This window comes from Syngnathus scovelli, chromosome 2, assembly GCF_024217435.2.
Source record: "Syngnathus scovelli strain Florida chromosome 2, RoL_Ssco_1.2, whole genome shotgun sequence".
Lineage (NCBI taxonomy): Eukaryota > Metazoa > Chordata > Actinopteri > Syngnathiformes > Syngnathidae > Syngnathus > Syngnathus scovelli.
In genome coordinates this window covers 1,921,675-1,939,539 of record NC_090848.1, presented here as the reverse complement: position 1 = coordinate 1,939,539, position 17,865 = coordinate 1,921,675, and the positions used below count along the sequence as shown (strand labels likewise).

The window sequence follows — 17,865 nt, the reverse complement described above, 5'->3', positions numbered from 1 at the left end:
TGAAGCTTTTGTTCGGGATGAGCTGATGGCAAAAAAAAAAAAAATCCAGCTGAATTCGTTCAGTGACTAAATATATTCTGGGCATATTGATGTAAAACAATATTCAGCAATAACAAGCAAATAAATATTGTAGATATTTAAACGCGATCGAATATTATCACGTCAGGGTTTGACTGTATTAGATGATGCATTTATTTGACATTACTGCCCTCTGCTGGTTAGTTTTCATGCCAAATTTGATTTTAGCACTGAGCAGAGTCATTGGACGATCCCAGCTGCCTTTGGAGCTCAGCTTTCCGTCTCTCCATCTGGTTGATGTCTCTGGACATTAGCCTGCATAGATCAGGGACAAATCGGTGAAACTCCAACATACGTGCAAAACAAAAATTATATTAAAAAAAAAAATGAATTAAGTCTTTACCTGCGGGCAGCCTGGGTCTTGCTGATTTGACAGTGAAGGTGTTTGCTGATGGCGTCAAAGCGCTTAGTTTGCTCCTAAGACAAGTGCAAATACACTGAATACATTTAGGAGCTTTGAATGTTTCTTTCACCCTACCTCAATGTCTTGCTTGATCTGAGCATGGGTCTCCAACTCTTTCTGAAGACTTTCCCTCTTCTGCACGATATTTTTCATCATCTCTTCAATCTCCACTCTCAGCGCAGCGATCTCTCTCTGTAAGGATAAAATCCAGCTATGTGGAAATAAACCCAATTGTAGAAATTTACCTTTGCTGATTGGACATTGACTCCATGTGGATTTTTTAAATCCTCCTTCAGCTCCTCCTTGGCTTTCCTTAGTTTCTGGACAAGTGTCCTCTTCTCTTCGCAAGTATCAGTCTGGCCCACCGCACGCAGAACCGCCTGCCTGTGGTCCTCCATCTTTTTTCGATAAAGGTCAAACTGAGCCCGTTGCGTGCAGGCCTTCTCCTCCCCTTCATTTATTTGCTCCAGGAGTTTGATGTTTTCTACTGTGATGGAGGCACATTGGTCACGTTCAGCCTGCATCTTCTGCTCTAATTGTATCATGTCATCCTCCACGATAAGGAGGTCCCTTGCTGTATGTCTCAGCTTCTTCTCAGCCTCATCGCTTTTCTTCTGCACGTCCAATAGAGTCACCTGATAAAACCGAACTCTATTCAAACACATCCAGATATAATATTTTATTTATTGCAACTAAAATGAATCATTTTAATTATCATGATTGACTGAAAACAAATATTGAGGGGAAAAAAATACTAAAAATATTTTTTTTAAAAGGTGAACCTGTAGGGTTTTGAGAGTCTCATTTTCTTTTTGTAGAATTTCGGTCTCTATGATGTTTCGTTGGTTAATATTTTCCAGGACTTGGTCTACTGACAATTGATTCTGAACTCCTGAAAGTTAGATAGGAAAAAAGTATTAATTTCTTTGTAAATGAATGTCCATAAAACGAACAATATCAAATTTAGCATTGTGATTAGAAGGTAAAATGAATGCTAGAGCTAGTAGATAGTGATGCTAACATTGTATAATGACTTATTTTTTTCTTAAAGAAGATAAAATATTGATTAAATTCTCCAAACATGTGTAATACTAATTTTTATTTAGTCCCATACCTGTACAGGTGGAAGGATTTGACATTTTATCATCAGCTAGGTGAGTTTTTCTCTGAAGTGCTCAAAATTGCCGGTGAAACTACGTCCGCAATAAAACTACATCTCCCAGACTGCTTTGCGGTGGCGTGCCCCTTCATTTCCTAAAACTACTTCCGGGTTACCAATGCCATGTTTCTGTTTGTTATTAAATCTGTTGTGATTTTACTCATCACTTTCATGTCCGCTAAAAATTCTACTGCCAAATGTTTTCTTGTAGTTTGTCCCGCCTGCGTACCGTCTTACCCCGCGTAGTTTACAACAACCTTAAAAGAGGACGACAGAGGACAATATTAAGTGAGACAATTGGAAAGGCACAACGCCATGTTGGCACATTCGAAACAAGGCGCTTCTTTCACGGCTTGTACGAAAACGATTCTGTTCGAACTTATGTCCGACAGCTCATGGACTATCACAAAACCCTTGACCAGAAGTTGCACCGCTCAAACGTGAACGAAGCTGACAGGAAATTGATGGTGAAGAAGTATACTGAGCTGCTACCTTTGGCAAATATCTTTTATAATGTTGAACAAGCGGTTAAAGATCTTGACGAAGTTCGGTCCATTTTGCATTGTAAGTAAAAACTGGTCAAATATATATAAAAAAAGATATTAAAAGTGAAGACAATTTGCAATTCTAGTAATGACACATGAATTTGATGCACAATTTGTCTTCGCGGGCCACATTAAATGATGTGGCGGGCCGTATCTGGCCCCCGGGCCTTGAGTTTGACACCTATATTAACATGACATTTTTTCTCCCTATGACTGCAGCCCCGGTTGGGTCCAAAGATGAAGAAGCAAAACAGTTTGCTCAGCTGCTGAAAGAAGAAGAAGCTCTCATCGCAGACAGGATTTCAGTCTTAAAGGAAGAGGTACAGTAGGCTGATCAAATGTACTCCTGTAGAATATCCAATGCTTGAGTATATTCTCGCTTTTGCTTTCTAGTTAATCAAAACTCTCTTGCCGACTGACCCTCTGGACTCTAGTAACGTTTTCCTGGAAGTCGTTTCAGGACGAACAACTGGAGGTTTGTGAATTCTCAATTATGGCTCAGTTGTATTTATTAAACATAAAGAAGAAGGGGTTTTTTTTTTCCTCTGTGTGTTTTTTTTTTTAGGTGATATATGTCAACAATTCACCCGAGAAATGTTTGACATGTACCAGGGTTTTGCCGCTTACAAGAAGTGGGATTTTGAGACGTTGAATTACACTCCGGCAGAATACGGTGTGTTTACTATATTCTGTATATATTCCGCATGCTGAGATACACTGAAGAACTTTTACTCGTGTCCTCAGGTGGTTTGCATCACGCAGCCGCGCAGATAGCCGGGGAGAACGTGTACAGACATCTGAAGCATGAGGGGGGGACGCATCGGGTGCAGAGGATTCCCGAGGTGGGCCTTTCCTCTCGGATGCAGCGCATCCACACGGGAACCATGACTGTCATCATCCTGCCTCAACCTGTTGAGGTAACTCCTCAGTTGCTCCTTCAACGGCTTCACGACGACGGATTGATCTTAACGTGCGCTCCAGGTTGATGTCAGCATCGACCCGAACGAGCTGCGTGTGGACACCTTCAGATCTCGAGGTGCCGGGGGTCAAAGTGTCAATACGACCGATAGCGCGGTGCGCATCGTTCACCTTCCTTCGGGTACGACATTACGACGACTGCCAAGCATCTCCAGACTTGTAATTGCGGTATTTCCTTTTCAGGTATCACAGCAGAGTGTCAGCAGACCCGCTCTCAACTGAAGAACAGAGAAACTGCCATGCGTGTGCTGAAGGCCCGCCTCTACCAGAGCTTGATGAGTAAAGAGACCGAGCAGAAGAATTTGGCACGGAAGCAGCAGGCACGCTAACGACAATTTCTCATTAGGGCTCTGTCGGACTGAATGAACTTAATTCAAAGCTAGTTTGTTTTTTGTGACGTCTAACGTGTGTCGTGTCCATGGCAGGTGGGAACACGTTCGCAGTCCGAGAGGATCCGGACCTACAACTTCAGCCAGGATCGTGTCACAGACCACCGCAATGGCTACATTTGTAGGGACATTAAGGTTAGCGCCATAAAAAAGTCACCCAAGGGACGACGTTAGTCATGTTTCTACATGTTCTTCACGTCCACGACAGGAGTTCATGCGAGGGGGCGAGGCGCTTGATGATCTCATCAGTGTCGTACTGGAAGAGGCAGAAAGGGAGGCGCTTCTGGACCTGGTGGCCAACAGCAGAAGCAGTGCCTATTCTTCTGCAGACTGACCCACATCGCAACTTCCCGTCAAGTTCGGGTTTGATGGTTTTCAACAATATCGAAAAAGCGAGACGTGTGGTATCGTCTTTATATTTACATCGGAGGTTTTGCTTGTGGAAATTTTTATTATTTGCAGTTTACTGTACACTGATTATGCCTATGATTAAATTATTTTCCCTAAAATAATGTGATTAAATTATTTGCCCTAAAATAATATAATTAAGAACCTTTTCTCGGTAAGAAATGGTTAAAATTAATATTAGGGAAGCATTTTTGTGTAAAAGGTGTCTTGTTTATTATTAACTTTGTACAACCTGCCCCAAGTGGTCACAAGCTGCCAGCTGATCTGTACATCTTCAAAAGTAAGTCAAATGAAACTGATAATTACACTCATTTACGATTCACCAAACTAAAAAGAAAAAAATCGTGGCTAGTCATCATTGTCTCTCTGTCGAAAGCTTCTGGATTTTCCGTTCTGTGTTTTGCTTTTCTTGAAAGAAGTGCTTCCGCCTTCCATTCCCAGTGACGTGATGATGCGCTCCTTGAACTTGGGTTTCGGTTCCGGCGGCAACTCTGTCATTACAATCTCCTCGTCTACTTTAGGCAATTGTAAGTCCACGTTGGCGCTGGAGAGAGAAAAGGAGAACAGAGATAAGGTACTGAATCATGTCAAAGTCAAGACAGGTCCAGCTGCTGAATTCTGAATGGCACACGTACTATGGATCCTTCTCCTCCTTGATCCGTTCCCAAGCCCCGTAAGGGTTCTGCGATTTTGGCCTCTTTGCTTTTGTCACCTCTTCCTCTTTTTTCACGATGGGTTCACTTTGGATCTCCTCTTGCTTCTCCTCCTTGACATCCTCTTGAGGCATATTGTTGCTTGTTTGGTCATCTTCTCCCTCTGCTTTCCTTTTCTGAAATAACCCATCAGGAAATTTGACGACACGACTGAGACAAATTGAATGTTCTTCATCGCTTTTGTTCTTACCCTAAAGCTATCTTCTGGGACGACGGAGGGCAAGCTGGGTTTTTCAGTCACTTCTTCGCTCTGCGACAACTGAGCCTCCTTACAGTCGTCTCCAGCAAGTTCCTCCTGAACTGTTTTGTCACTGCCAGATGCCAAGCTGGATTCGGGAGTTTCATTGGGGTCTTTTGGCTTTTCCCATCTGGACTCTTGAGAGGTGAGACAAAATGTGACCAAATGAGATGAAAACTGACCGTTTGAGTTTATATACAATATATAAATATACAACCTCCTGTTTGTGTGTTGTACCAATATCCATATCCTTCAGGGCTGACACTTTCCATCCAAACACTACCTGAAGCACTCTAGAGAAAAAAAAAAAAAGAGCAATCAGATAAAATTGCATTTATAAAAAATTTTGAAGCAAAATATAAAACTTTAAGCACCGAGTTTGAGCTGCCCCGGTAGCCTTTGGGTTTGTCCCACTGAGAGTCTGTGGCAAAATAAATAAATAAATCAAGAGTTACAGTGATAGGACATGACACAAAAAAAAAAGACCTCTGATCATGCTCACCTCCAGTTATGGTGTTGTAATAGTATTTGTTTCCGTCATCCGTCTGTACTTCAACCCAACACAGATTTTGCTCCCCATATGACTTTTTGGGTTTCTCTGTGTTCTTTTGATATTTTTTCCAGTATGGTGGTGGCTCGCACAATACTATGGGAGGTGCTTTGGGCTTTGGCAGTACTGCGGCTGAAGCACAAGGACCTGAAACAAAAAAACACTTTTTTGAACATGTTTTATATAGAGCTGATATTTTCCCCATAATTCCACACACAGTTACCTGACTCCATTTCCAGTCTTTTCAGGTCTTCCTCATATGCCTTCAGCGCAGCCTCCTCCATCGCTGCAAACTGTTTCGACTTACGGTTTTCTTGCTTCGCTTGTTGGAGACTCTTCTTTTTAATCTACGAGCACAGAAAGTTAATGTAGCCAATAAGATGTAAGACTTCTCAGTCTGGTTCTTATCTCTTCTGCCAGTGATGATGGTGATGCCAAAACTCATTTTTCATAGCTGCTGGTATGCCAACAAAGTTTACACAAATGTCACTTATTGATTAAAATACAAAAAACGAATATAATACCTCTGAAATTTTGGCTGCCACATTTTCTTTGTGATTCTTCCCTCTTTCGTGAAATTCGATGCTCTGCAATGCAAAATAAACATGAAGACTTGAGAGCATCTCATGGACACTGTCCTCGGCAATACACAAATCAAATGAAGATCACTTACGGGTTTATTGTCGGCAATCCAACACTTGCAATATTGGCAAAATTTCCTCGGTTGTGACTTCCAGTAGTCAGCCCTGAAAGTAAAAAGGAAAAAGATTAACACCCTACGCTTGAATGTAGCCTTGACAGCTATGTGGCTAATTGCAAAAATATAAATAAATATTCCCTGAAGCCTAACCCTGGGTTATTTCTACCATACACGTTGAATATTAGACGGTTGGTACTCACATTGTCGTATTTGAGTGAGACTGTAAGGCAGGAATGAGTTAAAACAAAGAAAACGAGACTTGTGCTGTATACATTTGATCAACACTGTCCATTACTGATGACGTCATCACACAGCGCCTGCACCCTCATATACGGTCACGGCATAGTTCGATATATGTACCTGCGTGTGATATTACATAGACAAATCAGTACGTAGGTACAGGTTAAAAGATAAAACATCTAAGTGCAATGATTAATTTTTTTTACTTTATCACACAAAATGAATCCGTCAGGCTTCAACGTCCCATATGGTCTAGCGGTTAGGATTCCTGGTTTTCACCCAGGCGGCCCGGGTTCGACTCCCGGTATGGGAACACGTTTTTTTTGTCCATTATGAAAATTATCATTTAAATAATCTTCCGGCCTATTGAAATCAATTTCAAAATGAATTTTCAAAGTACTGTCGTTGTGAAAAATGCGCAAATATATTCGACATCGCCAGTATAAAGTGGCATCATGGTAACTTCCGGTCGGCGTGTGAAGTGGTTATGCAATATGACATTTCCGGCAGGAATGATTAAAACGTTACCGAGCAAAATGCTCACTATGCAAATAATACTTAACTATAATTACACATGTTTAATTATTGGACATTTTTTATCTATCTATCCATTTATTCATCCACCTATCTGTGTAACGATCTCTATATCTCTATCAATTTACAATATCTGTAACAAACAAATCCGAGCTATTAGGGCTCTGACGTCATCACCAAGCGCCGAAGAGACGCAAAAGGTCGGTGCCTGACTACACGCCCTTTTGAATTGTCCTGTAGCTGGAGTAGGGCAACCGGCTTTGGGTCCAACTGCGGTGCTGCGGGGCTCCCCATGATCAGCACCATGGCTGGGTCATCACACCGCGTAACGCTCGGGCCGCTGGTTGCTGCCATCGACCAGGGCACCAGTTCCACACGGTTCTTGGTAAGACTGACCAAATGAAAGCGGTTCAACGTTATTTCTAATTCTTGTCCATACGTATCACATAAGGGGTTAAAAATATTCATTTATACCACAAAGGTGGCCAAGTAAAACTCAGCCCTCCACGTATTTGCTTGACCAGGGTCCAAAGTCATACAAATATGATAACTGAATAAAACGCGATGTGACGTCAGAATGTTCGGCAGTGTGCAAACTCCCAGTCCAAATGTTTTCCAAGGTGCTGTTGCACTAAATATTAATATGTGTGCTCTTTTGGTAGGTGTTCAATTCCAAAACGGCAGAACTCCTCAGCCATCACCAGGTGGAGATAAAACAGAGCTTCCCCAAAGAAGGGTCAGTGTGTGCTCAAATCCTCTAGAATGAAGAGTTCAAATCCTGAATTGTGTGTTTTTTTTTGGTGCCTCTCAGATGGGTGGAGGAAGACCCCAAAGAAATCTTGCAGTCTGTGTACGAGTGCATGGAGCGCACATGTGAAAAACTCACGCAACTCAATATCGACATTGCAAATATTAAAGGTATGCAACACTCTTGTGGTTAAATTTTGCGCATTGACTGACATTTTCATTTTGTTTCTTCCCAGCGATTGGAGTGACCAACCAAAGAGAAACCACGCTCGTTTGGGACAAAGAAACCGGGGAGCCGCTTTACAACGCAATCGGTAACGTTTCTATCCTTACTGTGAAAAAAAAAAAAAAAAAAAACCTTACCGGTATTTATTTCTTATTTTCCAGTTTGGCTTGACCTGCGGACTCAATCCACAGTTGAGAGTCTGATCAACAAAACACCAGGGAGGAATAAAAACCACTTGAAGGTGAAAACTTGGCGTTTTTCTGATGTCCTTTTGGCGACCATTTGACAAAAATTCATTTGTAGTATCGGCATTATCCCACCCATCCCTAATTATTATGATGATATTTTTAGTTCTTAAAAATTGACCCAGAGACAGAATAGATGTGTTATGAAAAGGCAGAAGAATGTAAATTGATCCCCCTCCTTTTTTTTTCACCTTCTAGCATAAAACAGGCCTCCCCATCAGCACGTACTTCAGCGCGGTGAAACTTCGCTGGTTGATGGACAATGTCGACGACGTTCACAAAGCTGTGCTTTGTCACCGCGCCATGTTTGGCACCGTGGACTCTTGGCTCATTTGGGTGAGACGTTTGTCTGTCTTTTATCTTTCTTTTCTGGTTCAAAGAAGTTGAAATTACTCTCCAGTGTTTAACCGGAGGTAAATCCGGAGGGGTCCACTGCACTGATGTGACCAATGCCAGTCGGACCATGTTGTTCAACATTCACACAATGGACTGGGACCCGGAGCTGTGCAAGTATGACACCTAGTGGTCGCATGTGTCAGTGCAACATTAGCTCCACGACCCTTCACTTGTGCTTTTTCTTGATCCCAATCAGATATTTTGGCATCCCAATGGAGATTCTGCCCCGAGTGAGAAGTTCTTCTGAAATCTACGGCCTCATGGTGAGCCATCGTCACAAATATTAGTTTTTTTAATGTTGCCCGGCCGCTTCCGAAATAACCAGAGCTGTTGCGAGTGCATGAACGTTGACTGAGAAACTCTTGTCGGCATTATTTTGTGTGCCATTGTCTCCCCTCTCTCACCGGTAGAAAATAAGTTCTAGCTGGGTAAGTCATTTTGTAACTCGCCATTTTCCTCACCGCGCTAAAGTTAGTCACCCGGCCGCTTCCGTTCCGCAAGCTCATTTCCAACTTCTATCGCTGAGCTAGTTTGCCGGCGCAATTTTGAAGAATGCAAAATGTGCCATTCTAATTGAATGTAAACATTCTTACGCTGCCATATTGGAAATGGGCTGTTTGGCTTTGCTTCTCATGTGACCTGACGCTCGCCATCTTCTGCATGAATAAATCTCTTCACTCCTTCAACGCGCCTCACAAAGGAGTGAAGACATTGATCCATGTCCACTTGAACACTGCTCTGTTCAAAAATGTATCCTTGTCCCTGCGCTTTTTTTATAAGATGATATTTTTGTTTATTTGTTGAATATTTTACAAGAATTTGTTTTGCTGGGCATTTTCCGAGATATTCCTTGTTAAAATTGAACATTATTTGTGGGGAAAGCGAGAGCTCATACAACCTGTGCTATTTTAATCGATATCACCATAAGGTGCTTTTGAAACGTCCCTCAACATTTTCCATTGAACTTTATATTTATTCTACAAAGTAGATGTTTTACTCTTTGAATTGCATATTGGTTAAACACCCCATTCACTTGAAATAAATGAATCAATAAACCGCAATTTGACAATGTACAAAGTTATACGTGAATTTGCTGACATCCAACTACACACAAATTATGGTAAATTATAAAATAGTGTATTTTTTTTCAAACTCAAAACTTGTATAACTAAAGAATTGTGATGAGGACACCAGTGGCACCGTATAGCGATATGAATGTTTTTAATATTGCTTTATTTTAATATTGATTTATTATTTGCCTCAATGTGGTCAAATAATCTGGGCAAGGTGGTTTCACATGAGCACCAAAGTTTTGTGTTTGAGCATTTTCGCAATAGAATGGACCTGGGCCTGTCATTCAATGTCACCTGTGAATGTGCTTTAGTCTATTATTATTATTATTATTATTATTATTATTATTATTATTATTATTATTATTATTATTATTAATAAATGACAGTCCACTCAATAAATGTTATGTGATCGTTTGGCAGAAATCAGGAGCGCTTTCTGGCATTCCCATTTCAGGGGTAAGTATTTATTTTATTTTTTTAAGCCCACGCAAATGGCCGCCGATGTGATGCTTGTGCTTTTCCTCGTTAGTGTCTTGGCGATCAATCGGCAGCGCTGGTTGGGCAGATGTGCTTCCAGGACGGGCAAGCTAAAAACACGTAAGTGCACGTGCCTTGTGGGTGACTTAAACATTTTTTAACCCCAAGTAACATTATTCAAATTTTTTGTTTTGTGTTCTAGGTATGGAACAGGCTGCTTTTTGCTGCGCAACACTGGCCCCAAGGTGTCGCCACTGAGCCGCTAATGTCTAGAGCTTCGTGTTGCCTTCAATGTTGAGCAGCTGTGTGTTTTTTTTTTTTTTTTCAGCCTGTCATGTCCGAGCACGGGCTTCTCACCACCGTGGCTTACAAACTGGGTCGAGACAAACCCGCCTGCTACGCCTTAGAGGTACCAGGAAGACAATTGTTCTGTTTTGCAGCCTTGTCCCACACCGTGTGTCGTTCTCGCCAAGGGTTCCGTGGCCATCGCGGGAGCCGTGGTCCGTTGGCTGCAGGACAATCTCGGCATCATCCAGTCGTCCGAGGAGCTCGGTATGTCGTTTGATATCGTAAATCGAGAGTTTGTCGTACAACGTGTATTATTTTTGTGCGCAGAGAAATTGGCCGCATCGGTTGGGACATCCTACGGTTGTTATTTTGTTCCTGCTTTCTCGGGCCTTTACGCGCCGTACTGGGAGCCCAGTGCGAGAGGGTAGGACCCAGTTTGGAACACGCTTGAGCGAGACTTTTTTGGTGACGGACATTTTCTTTGTGCCACAGGGTCATTTGCGGCTTAACCCAGTTTACAAATAAGAGTCACCTCGCTTTCGCCGCGTTGGAAGCCGTCTGCTTCCAGACACGAGAGGTGCCCACACACATTGGAACCCTTTTGCTCCTGCTCTTTTGAAGTCGAGCTCTCTTTCTTTTTTTTTTTTTTTTTTTGCAGATTCTGGACGCCATGAATCAGGACAGCGGCATCCCACTCACCCAGCTGCAGGTGGACGGGGGTATGACGTCCAACAGGTTGCTGATGCAGCTACAAGCCGACATACTTTGCATCCCCGTCGGTAGGCGTCGCCTTCGCCCTCCACATACTCGTCGTCACCCTTTGACCCCAACCATGTGAATGTTTTTTGTCTTTAGTTTTCATTTGTCTTTAGTTTGCAAATTCTTAATTTCCCCTCAGTGAAACCATCCATGCCGGAGACCACCGCTCTGGGCGCAGCGATGGCGGCCGGCGCAGCGGAGGGCGTGAGCGTATGGAGTTTGAACCCGGACGACTTGAGCGAAGTTACGTCGGAGAAGTTTGAGCCTCAGATCAACCCCGAAGGTATGTTTTCAAAAAGTCCACTCCGCTGTGCATAATGTGATGTTTCGGCGTGTGTCCGGCAGAAAGCGAGTTTCGCTACGCCCGCTGGAAGAAAGCCGTTCAGAAGTCAATGAACTGGGAGACCACCGAGCTTCCCACGAATGGAAATGGTAGGGCGGTTGGATTTGATTGGGAGGCTCCTCACTGTGACTCGAACGCTTGTTATCTGGTGGTCAGGTGAATTCAGCATCTTCTGCAGTGCCCCGCTGGGCTTCTACATCATGGGCAGCATGCTGATGCTCATTGGAGCCAATTACATCGCAGGTGAGTGTCCGTCTGTTTCATCATGAGCGCGATCTGGGAAATTCACGAACTTTATTTGTGTTATCTCAAGGGCACAACTAGTCTCCTGGCAGCCAGCGAGGACAAAGACCTACTGTTGATTATGTCCCCCCCCCCTTCCCCTCCACAACTGACAATTAATGGGACCTTCCCTGTATTTAATTTCTGAACTATAGCGGGAGTACGCATGCAGTTTGTGTTTTTCTTACTATTTTATGAGCTTGCTTACTGCCAGGTGACTTGAGCCAGTTTCGGTACATGATGAATTCTGCTTCTTCATCGTTGCCCCAAATTGGCATTTTTCTTCCAAGTATTTTTTGTGCACTTTATACGGTCTTTTAGGTTTTTTTTGGGGGGTACGAAGTCTATATGTTTTTCTATTGGAAAAATTCTATTTATGTGGAATCCTCTCGTGAGCGGAATGGAATTCTTTTGGACAGTTGAATCCCGTCGCTCCAAAATCGATGAGCAGAAAGCACTTGTTGAATAAATGTAGGTCAGTGTTTGTATCTAAAAAAAAAAAAAAAGTCAAAAGTAAACACTCTAGACTGGGCCCCAAAATGGAACAATGTGTCAGGAGGGTGGACAATAGTCATGTCTCACTTTCCCTCACTATGATCCAAAATCATAAATAAAATTGGCTCTAATATATATCTTCTTTCTTTTCAACTCTGTCTCTATACATTGAAGTCAGTTGATTGGAAAATTATAACATACAAATGGAATAAGTAAATATTCTGGCAAAATGTGATTTCTGTTATTTAAAACTCTAAACCTAAAATTTGTCATTAAAATGTCCTGATTCACCTTTATTAATTAAATTCAATAAGTTATTAGTGATAGAATATATTAAAATAAATATATGTATATATTTACTTTTTTTTATTTAGATTTTTTTATAATTATTATTTTTTATAATCTTTTATTTTATTTACATTTTTTTATAATTATCATTAAATACTGTTAGTGACGTATTAGTGAGAATGACTTATTTTATGATTTTTTAACCTCTCCAAATGCCCAGGCACATCTGTGCCTTTAAAAAAAAAAAAAATCCGGCCCTTCAGCACAACACAATGCACTTGGAACAAGGAAGTACAATGTGGTGTGGCACACTTTGGACTTATTTCCTCATAACTGGGACCAGGCATAGACAAAAAGACAGCTTGACAGCCAAGGTAGGCACAGATGAAAAAAAAAGCTCAATCGTCAACCTTATGCTTCTCATATTGAAGAAATGTACTTTTGTTTTGCTTGGCAAGGGATTCATATCGAAGTTAATCACTGCACAAGAGCTGTCGATGAGTAATGTTGGCTCTGTCAGCTTATCAATACAATCTAATCATGTAGCCTCAAAGTGTTGAGTCATTCAAATATTTTTACATGGATTTATTTTCTTCTAAATGCTAAATATGAATGGGAAACTGAAATCCAAATGTTAAATCAAAATGTATGATCCAGTGGTCAGAGTCTCTTAAATAACCTTTGTATGGAAGTATATCTGTGCCATCAGAGTTTTGATTCCAATTTCTAACGCAATTTTTTTTTCAGCATCGAAATTTCTAATATTGAATTTTTCCAGCAGCAAAATTCAATGTAAAAAAAATAAATAAATAAGTCAACATCTCGAAATGGTCAACTGTAAAAATATTTAACCTAAAATAAATCAGTATAAAAAAATTTACAATGAAAAAAAAATGAAACTGGAAAAAAAAAATTAGCGAAAAATTGCGTGCCAAAAAATCTGCTAAAAAAAATCTGAGAAAAAAAAATTGCAAAAAAAAAAAAAAAACATCTGGGTACTGTATTAAATGTCACTTTTCAGCATCAAAATTCAATGTAAAAAAAAAAGTCAACATCTTGAAATGGTCAACTGTAATAATATTTAACCTAAAAGAAAACAGTGAAAAAAAGTCGGTCTAAAAAAATTTACAATGGAAAAAAAAATTAAACTGAAAAAAAAAAAAATCTGCTAAAAATTGCCTGCCAAAAAATCTGCTAAAAAAAATGTGCCTGTATTAAACGTCACTTTTGTAAAAGTTGTGGGACTTCAAAAAAAGTTTCTCCAAACACAGGTAGAAAATTCTCCCCAAGTCATGTCTAGGGCTGACCTCCAGAAAAGGAAACATTTGCCGGATGAAATCCCTGTAAATCCACCGAAGATGCCTCCTTGCGCTTACCTGCCTGGTCCTGAGGCACCCCCTCCCCAGGAGTATCAGCTCACATTATTTCAGTGGCAAATCCAGCAAGAAGCGCGCAAGTATGAAGGCGTCTCTCCCGAGTTGCTGAACATGCAAGATGGCGATGGTGACACGTAAGTACACCTTCATTTTTCTCCAGCCGCTTTGATAAGATGCATTCCAGACCCACCTTAGGAATATCTTTGGACATTTTCTCACTTTTGCAGATGTCTTCACATAGCTGTGGCCCAAGGCAGAAGAGCTTTGGCCTACATGCTTGCTTCCAAGATGGCCGTCTACGGTGCTTTAGAGGTGAAAGAGCACAATGGGCAGGTGGGGGAGCTCCTCTCCATCGAGTCTCTTCACAATTTTACAAATGCGTAAAAATGAACAGTGTTGAGGTACGAGTGAAAATATGCATGCCACCTTTTTATTCGCTTGTGCCTTCAGACTCCGCTTCAGGTCGCCACGGCAGCCAATCAGCACCTCATCGTGGGTGACCTGCTGGAGCACGGAGCAAATGTCAACACCACAGACTTGTGGGGCCGCTCACCTCTGCACATTTGCGCTGAGAAGGGATTCCCCCTCTGTCTTCAGGTTTGAAGTTGGAAAAGTTATTTTATAACATCAATTTTTCCAATATTTTTTTTTTTTCTGTTTTAAAAGTGTTTGGAGGGAGGAAACTCAGTTTGAAAAATGTTTTTGTTTTCACCCCAACACATTTCAATGGGTGTCAATTAAATGCAGGTTTTGGAAAAGTCAACCCTAACCCTAACCCTATTCACGATGAATAAGGACCGGGCTAGCTTGCGAACTACAAAAATAATGCATATAAATGACCTCAATTAAATTTTTCAATTAAACAAAAAAAAAAAAAAAAAATTCCCCCTCTACCAGCCACAAAAAATCTTTTAAAAACGCTGCTAAATATTGAATACATATTTCCTATGAAAACTGGGGGTGGTCGAAATAATGACAGTATAACAATACTCACCAACATTCTTTATCCTCTGTGGAAAATGACGACTTAAGTCAATTTAGCTTTCTTTGCGTTTGCGTTGTTGTATTATGCTGCCATCTAGTGGTCAAGTTATATACACGAGCTGCAATGACACACTGATTGTCTAGCTCTTTATATTGTACTTAATACTTTTATTCATTAAGTTTGCTATTGAAAACATTACAAAAATGTTTTATTTTTTTGGAAGCTGGACACGAATTATTATTTTATGTGAGATAATGAAGTGCGAATGAGTTGCCTACACTCATCTGCATTTTTGATACTTTGTGCATCCACAGATCATCTGGAGGACTTTCTCCGGATGTTTACAGATGATTAATACAGAAATGCTGAATTTTCAGGGTAAGTTCTTTGTTTCCATCCCTGAGCCACAGCAGCACACTTCCAATACTTCTTTGTATTCCAAAGGTCAAACTCCGCTTCATGTTGCCGTGTTGTCTCACAACGCGGTTGAAAACGAATGGAGGCAACTGGCTCAAACCGGCACCGGGGACTGGCACCAGAAAAATGAACTGCTGCAAAGGAAACACATTCATGTTCAATGTGTGGAGGCCTTGTTGTACATGGGTGCCTCCTGTGGGACTCAGGTAAGTTGTGCACAACTACACAAACTAGATCTCACAATCCTGAGTGCACTTCTCACTTCAGTCACATGACACCGGGACACTTGGGGGTGTCATTTTGCTTCCAACAGGACTTAAAAAGTGGTTATACATGTTGGCACATGGCAGCCGAAGAAGCCAATTGTCAGCTGTTGAGTATCTTCCTCCAGCGGCCGTCTGCCATGAGCAGCCTCGACCACAAGGTGACACCAAAGAGCGTTAAGCATGTCGCATGGTGTGATGAGGATCCAAAAAGGAAATCATCCAATTCACAGTCAACTGAAATATTCTCACTCACAGGGGCATCTTTAATTTTGCTCGTACGAACGACTGAAACTATTTACCCTACTTTGAAACCCTAACTCTACTTGGAAATGCTACTTTGAAACCCTAACCTAAGTTGGAAACTCTAGTTGGAAACCCTAACCCAAGTTGGAAACCCTACTTTGAAACCCTAACGCACGCACGCACACACACTTCTCAGGTCAACATGTTTCAATCGTTGTGTGTTAACAGAGCTTCAGCGGCAACACAGCCCTTCACATCGTCAGCGCCTTACAAAACCATCCCACTCAGCTTCAGGCGTTGAAGCTACTGATGGCAGGTGGAGCCGACCCCACCGCCAGAAACTTGGAGAACGAGCTGCCCTGGCACCTGGCGCCTGCAGGTCACGCTGGTGACATGGTAAGGTCAAAACAATCTCCAAGGAACCATTTCAGAAGAACATCCACAGGCAGCTTGAAAACATGAAAATCAGTCCCCCTTTTGTTTTCTTCTGTGTTTATTATTTTTCTCATGTATTTCTTTCTATCTTCAGGTGCGTCAGATCCTGAGAGGTCAACACCTTGATGCTTAAAACAGAACACTGTCAGTCAGACAGTCGATCATAAGATAATATTTGCCTCACAAGGCAGATGGCGGTTGTTTCAGTGAAACAAATCATTTTGATGTAATACTCAATGAGCTCAAAAACACACACACACACGCTCACATTCATATGAAGGTTTTCTTTAAAATACTTCTAAATCTTTAGAATCAGTTCACTCAAAAGATTCGTTCAAATGAATCGTTCAACGAATCGTCCCCACCCACACACAGATTTTTTTTTTTTTTTTTAACTTCAATATCACACACAACTAAGCAATACACCAGACAAAAAACAATCAATTATACACACGGTAATGTCGACAACGGCAACGCACACATTTTTCTCTATATTACAACATCCCGTGGGAACAACATATACGTCAAACAATACAACTATACCCCCCCAAATTTTTTTTATTATTATTTTTTATATATACTATATATTCAAAAGAACGAATCTTTTCAGTGAACGCGAGTGACCGAATCACTTTCTAAAGTGATTCGTTCTTTTTTCATTTCATATGACTTCAACCAGTAGGTGTCAGTAATGCCCATTGAAGCTGGTGCCACCTTGCCGTAAAACAAAACGAAGAAAATGACGTCACTTCCTGTTCACGAATGAGCCGTGAATTGCATTTCTCGTTGCCGTTATGCAACAACGGGGAGATTATGCTTCTCTTTGGGTAATCTTGATTTTATAACACTTATAGTAGTTTTTAAATAACGTGTACACATATATACGCCTAAGTATTGTTATCCAATATATCTACTGCAATTTCACATTAGATTGCTGGTTTGAAATGTACTTTTATTATTATTATTTTAATAAACATTTATGTTAAAACTTGTCAGGTGTTTTATTCCTTGTTTTTATATTCGCCAATTAAAACATAGAAATCAGATATTTGGTTGACTGCTTTATATAACAATATATATGAGTTGGTGTCCCCCAAAATAACAAATGTCGGCATAATAAATTTTTCTTCAACCTTTTATTCAAACACAAACACATTTTGTGTAATAACACCATCAACTAGAATCCAACAAATAAAAAATTAAAACATCAATGTCGGCATAACATGTCGGCTGGCATAGCAGCAACGCTGTCTGTCACTCACTCATGAAAAATGGCGGTGTACCTAATAGAGTGTCCGAATGACGTCACAGATCAAACAGCCAATCAGAAAGTGGGGGTGAGGGCGGGTGTGGCACTTTTCACTTTCATTTAAGCTTTGACCATGATTTTTCCCTAATGAAGGGTCACTTGGAAAACATGTTGGAACGCGGCCCTGAGGACTAGAGCTTGACACCTGTGACCTTTGACCATAATATTTCCCTAATAAAGTGGCCTGTTATTAGGTACACTTGAAAATGGCGGTGTACCTAATGGAGTGTCCGTGTGATTCCCTCGTTAAGTGCAGGTGCGTGAAAACTTTTAGCTCCTT

At 41.1% G+C, this 17,865-nt stretch overlaps 5 protein-coding genes and 1 non-coding gene across 9 annotated transcripts; 4 read left to right on the top strand and 2 right to left on the bottom strand.

The window, feature by feature from the left end:
• Positions 1-168: 168 nt before the first annotated feature.
• On the bottom strand, positions 169-1,376 carry LOC125988205 (coiled-coil domain-containing protein 122). The gene is made up of 5 exons (XM_049753090.1): positions 1,264-1,376; positions 727-1,132; positions 557-673; positions 422-495; positions 169-333 (listed from the first exon to the last, which is right to left on the bottom strand). Exons 1-5 carry the CDS (start codon positions 1,284-1,286, stop codon positions 243-245), a joined length of 711 nt encoding a protein of 236 aa, XP_049609047.1. The 5' UTR covers positions 1,287-1,376; the 3' UTR covers positions 169-242.
• A 355-nt stretch (positions 1,377-1,731) lies between these two features.
• Positions 1,732-6,310, top strand: mtrf1 (mitochondrial translational release factor 1). Of its 2 annotated transcripts, XM_068649913.1 has the most exons (11): positions 1,783-1,928; positions 2,033-2,204; positions 2,405-2,505; positions 2,579-2,660; positions 2,751-2,858; positions 2,930-3,102; positions 3,167-3,284; positions 3,347-3,483; positions 3,589-3,687; positions 3,761-5,056; positions 5,536-6,310. In XM_068649913.1, the coding sequence occupies exons 2-10, from the start codon at positions 2,036-2,038 to the stop codon at positions 3,884-3,886; spliced, it is 1,113 nt and encodes a 370-aa protein (XP_068506014.1). In that variant the 5' UTR covers positions 1,783-1,928; positions 2,033-2,035; the 3' UTR covers positions 3,887-5,056; positions 5,536-6,310. The 2 variants fall into 2 exon arrangements, with proteins under 2 accessions (XP_049610031.1, XP_068506014.1); XM_049754074.1 differs by having other exon boundaries at positions 1,732-2,204.
• wbp4 (WW domain binding protein 4) lies at positions 4,149-6,514 on the bottom strand. Its single transcript, XM_049754077.1, has 10 exons — positions 6,362-6,514; positions 6,135-6,207; positions 5,986-6,048; positions 5,685-5,808; positions 5,414-5,608; positions 5,286-5,332; positions 5,129-5,204; positions 4,864-5,048; positions 4,596-4,789; positions 4,149-4,504 (listed from the first exon to the last, which is right to left on the bottom strand). Coding segments are annotated over exons 1-10 (1,155 nt in total). The 5' UTR covers positions 6,364-6,514; the 3' UTR covers positions 4,149-4,308.
• Positions 6,515-6,642: 128 nt separating this feature from the next.
• trnae-uuc (transfer RNA glutamic acid (anticodon UUC)) lies at positions 6,643-6,714 on the top strand. Its single transcript has one exon. It is a non-coding gene; the product is annotated as a tRNA-Glu (tRNA).
• Positions 6,715-7,111: 397 nt separating this feature from the next.
• zgc:172295 (glycerol kinase) lies at positions 7,112-12,289 on the top strand. 2 transcript variants are annotated; one of them, XM_049753795.1, is made up of 21 exons: positions 7,112-7,320; positions 7,598-7,671; positions 7,747-7,853; positions 7,919-7,996; positions 8,070-8,149; positions 8,352-8,489; positions 8,554-8,663; positions 8,746-8,812; positions 8,960-8,977; positions 10,043-10,078; positions 10,152-10,219; positions 10,302-10,344; positions 10,428-10,508; positions 10,573-10,651; positions 10,715-10,811; positions 10,880-10,964; positions 11,046-11,166; positions 11,286-11,429; positions 11,492-11,578; positions 11,646-11,732; positions 11,803-12,289. In XM_049753795.1, the coding sequence occupies exons 1-21, from the start codon at positions 7,228-7,230 to the stop codon at positions 11,811-11,813; spliced, it is 1,704 nt and encodes a 567-aa protein (XP_049609752.1). In that variant the 5' UTR covers positions 7,112-7,227; the 3' UTR covers positions 11,814-12,289. The 2 variants fall into 2 exon arrangements, with proteins under 2 accessions (XP_049609752.1, XP_049609753.1); XM_049753796.2 differs by lacking the exon at positions 8,960-8,977.
• Positions 12,290-12,565: 276 nt separating this feature from the next.
• On the top strand, positions 12,566-17,268 carry nfkbiz (nuclear factor of kappa light polypeptide gene enhancer in B-cells inhibitor, zeta). Of its 2 annotated transcripts, XM_049753797.2 has the most exons (9): positions 12,566-12,928; positions 13,826-14,064; positions 14,158-14,263; positions 14,381-14,527; positions 15,230-15,293; positions 15,360-15,538; positions 15,646-15,756; positions 16,070-16,237; positions 16,371-17,268. In XM_049753797.2, the coding sequence occupies exons 1-9, from the start codon at positions 12,767-12,769 to the stop codon at positions 16,407-16,409; spliced, it is 1,215 nt and encodes a 404-aa protein (XP_049609754.1). In that variant the 5' UTR covers positions 12,566-12,766; the 3' UTR covers positions 16,410-17,268. The 2 variants fall into 2 exon arrangements, with proteins under 2 accessions (XP_049609754.1, XP_049609755.1); XM_049753798.2 differs by having other exon boundaries at positions 12,566-14,064.
• The last annotated feature ends 597 nt before the right edge of the window (positions 17,269-17,865 follow it).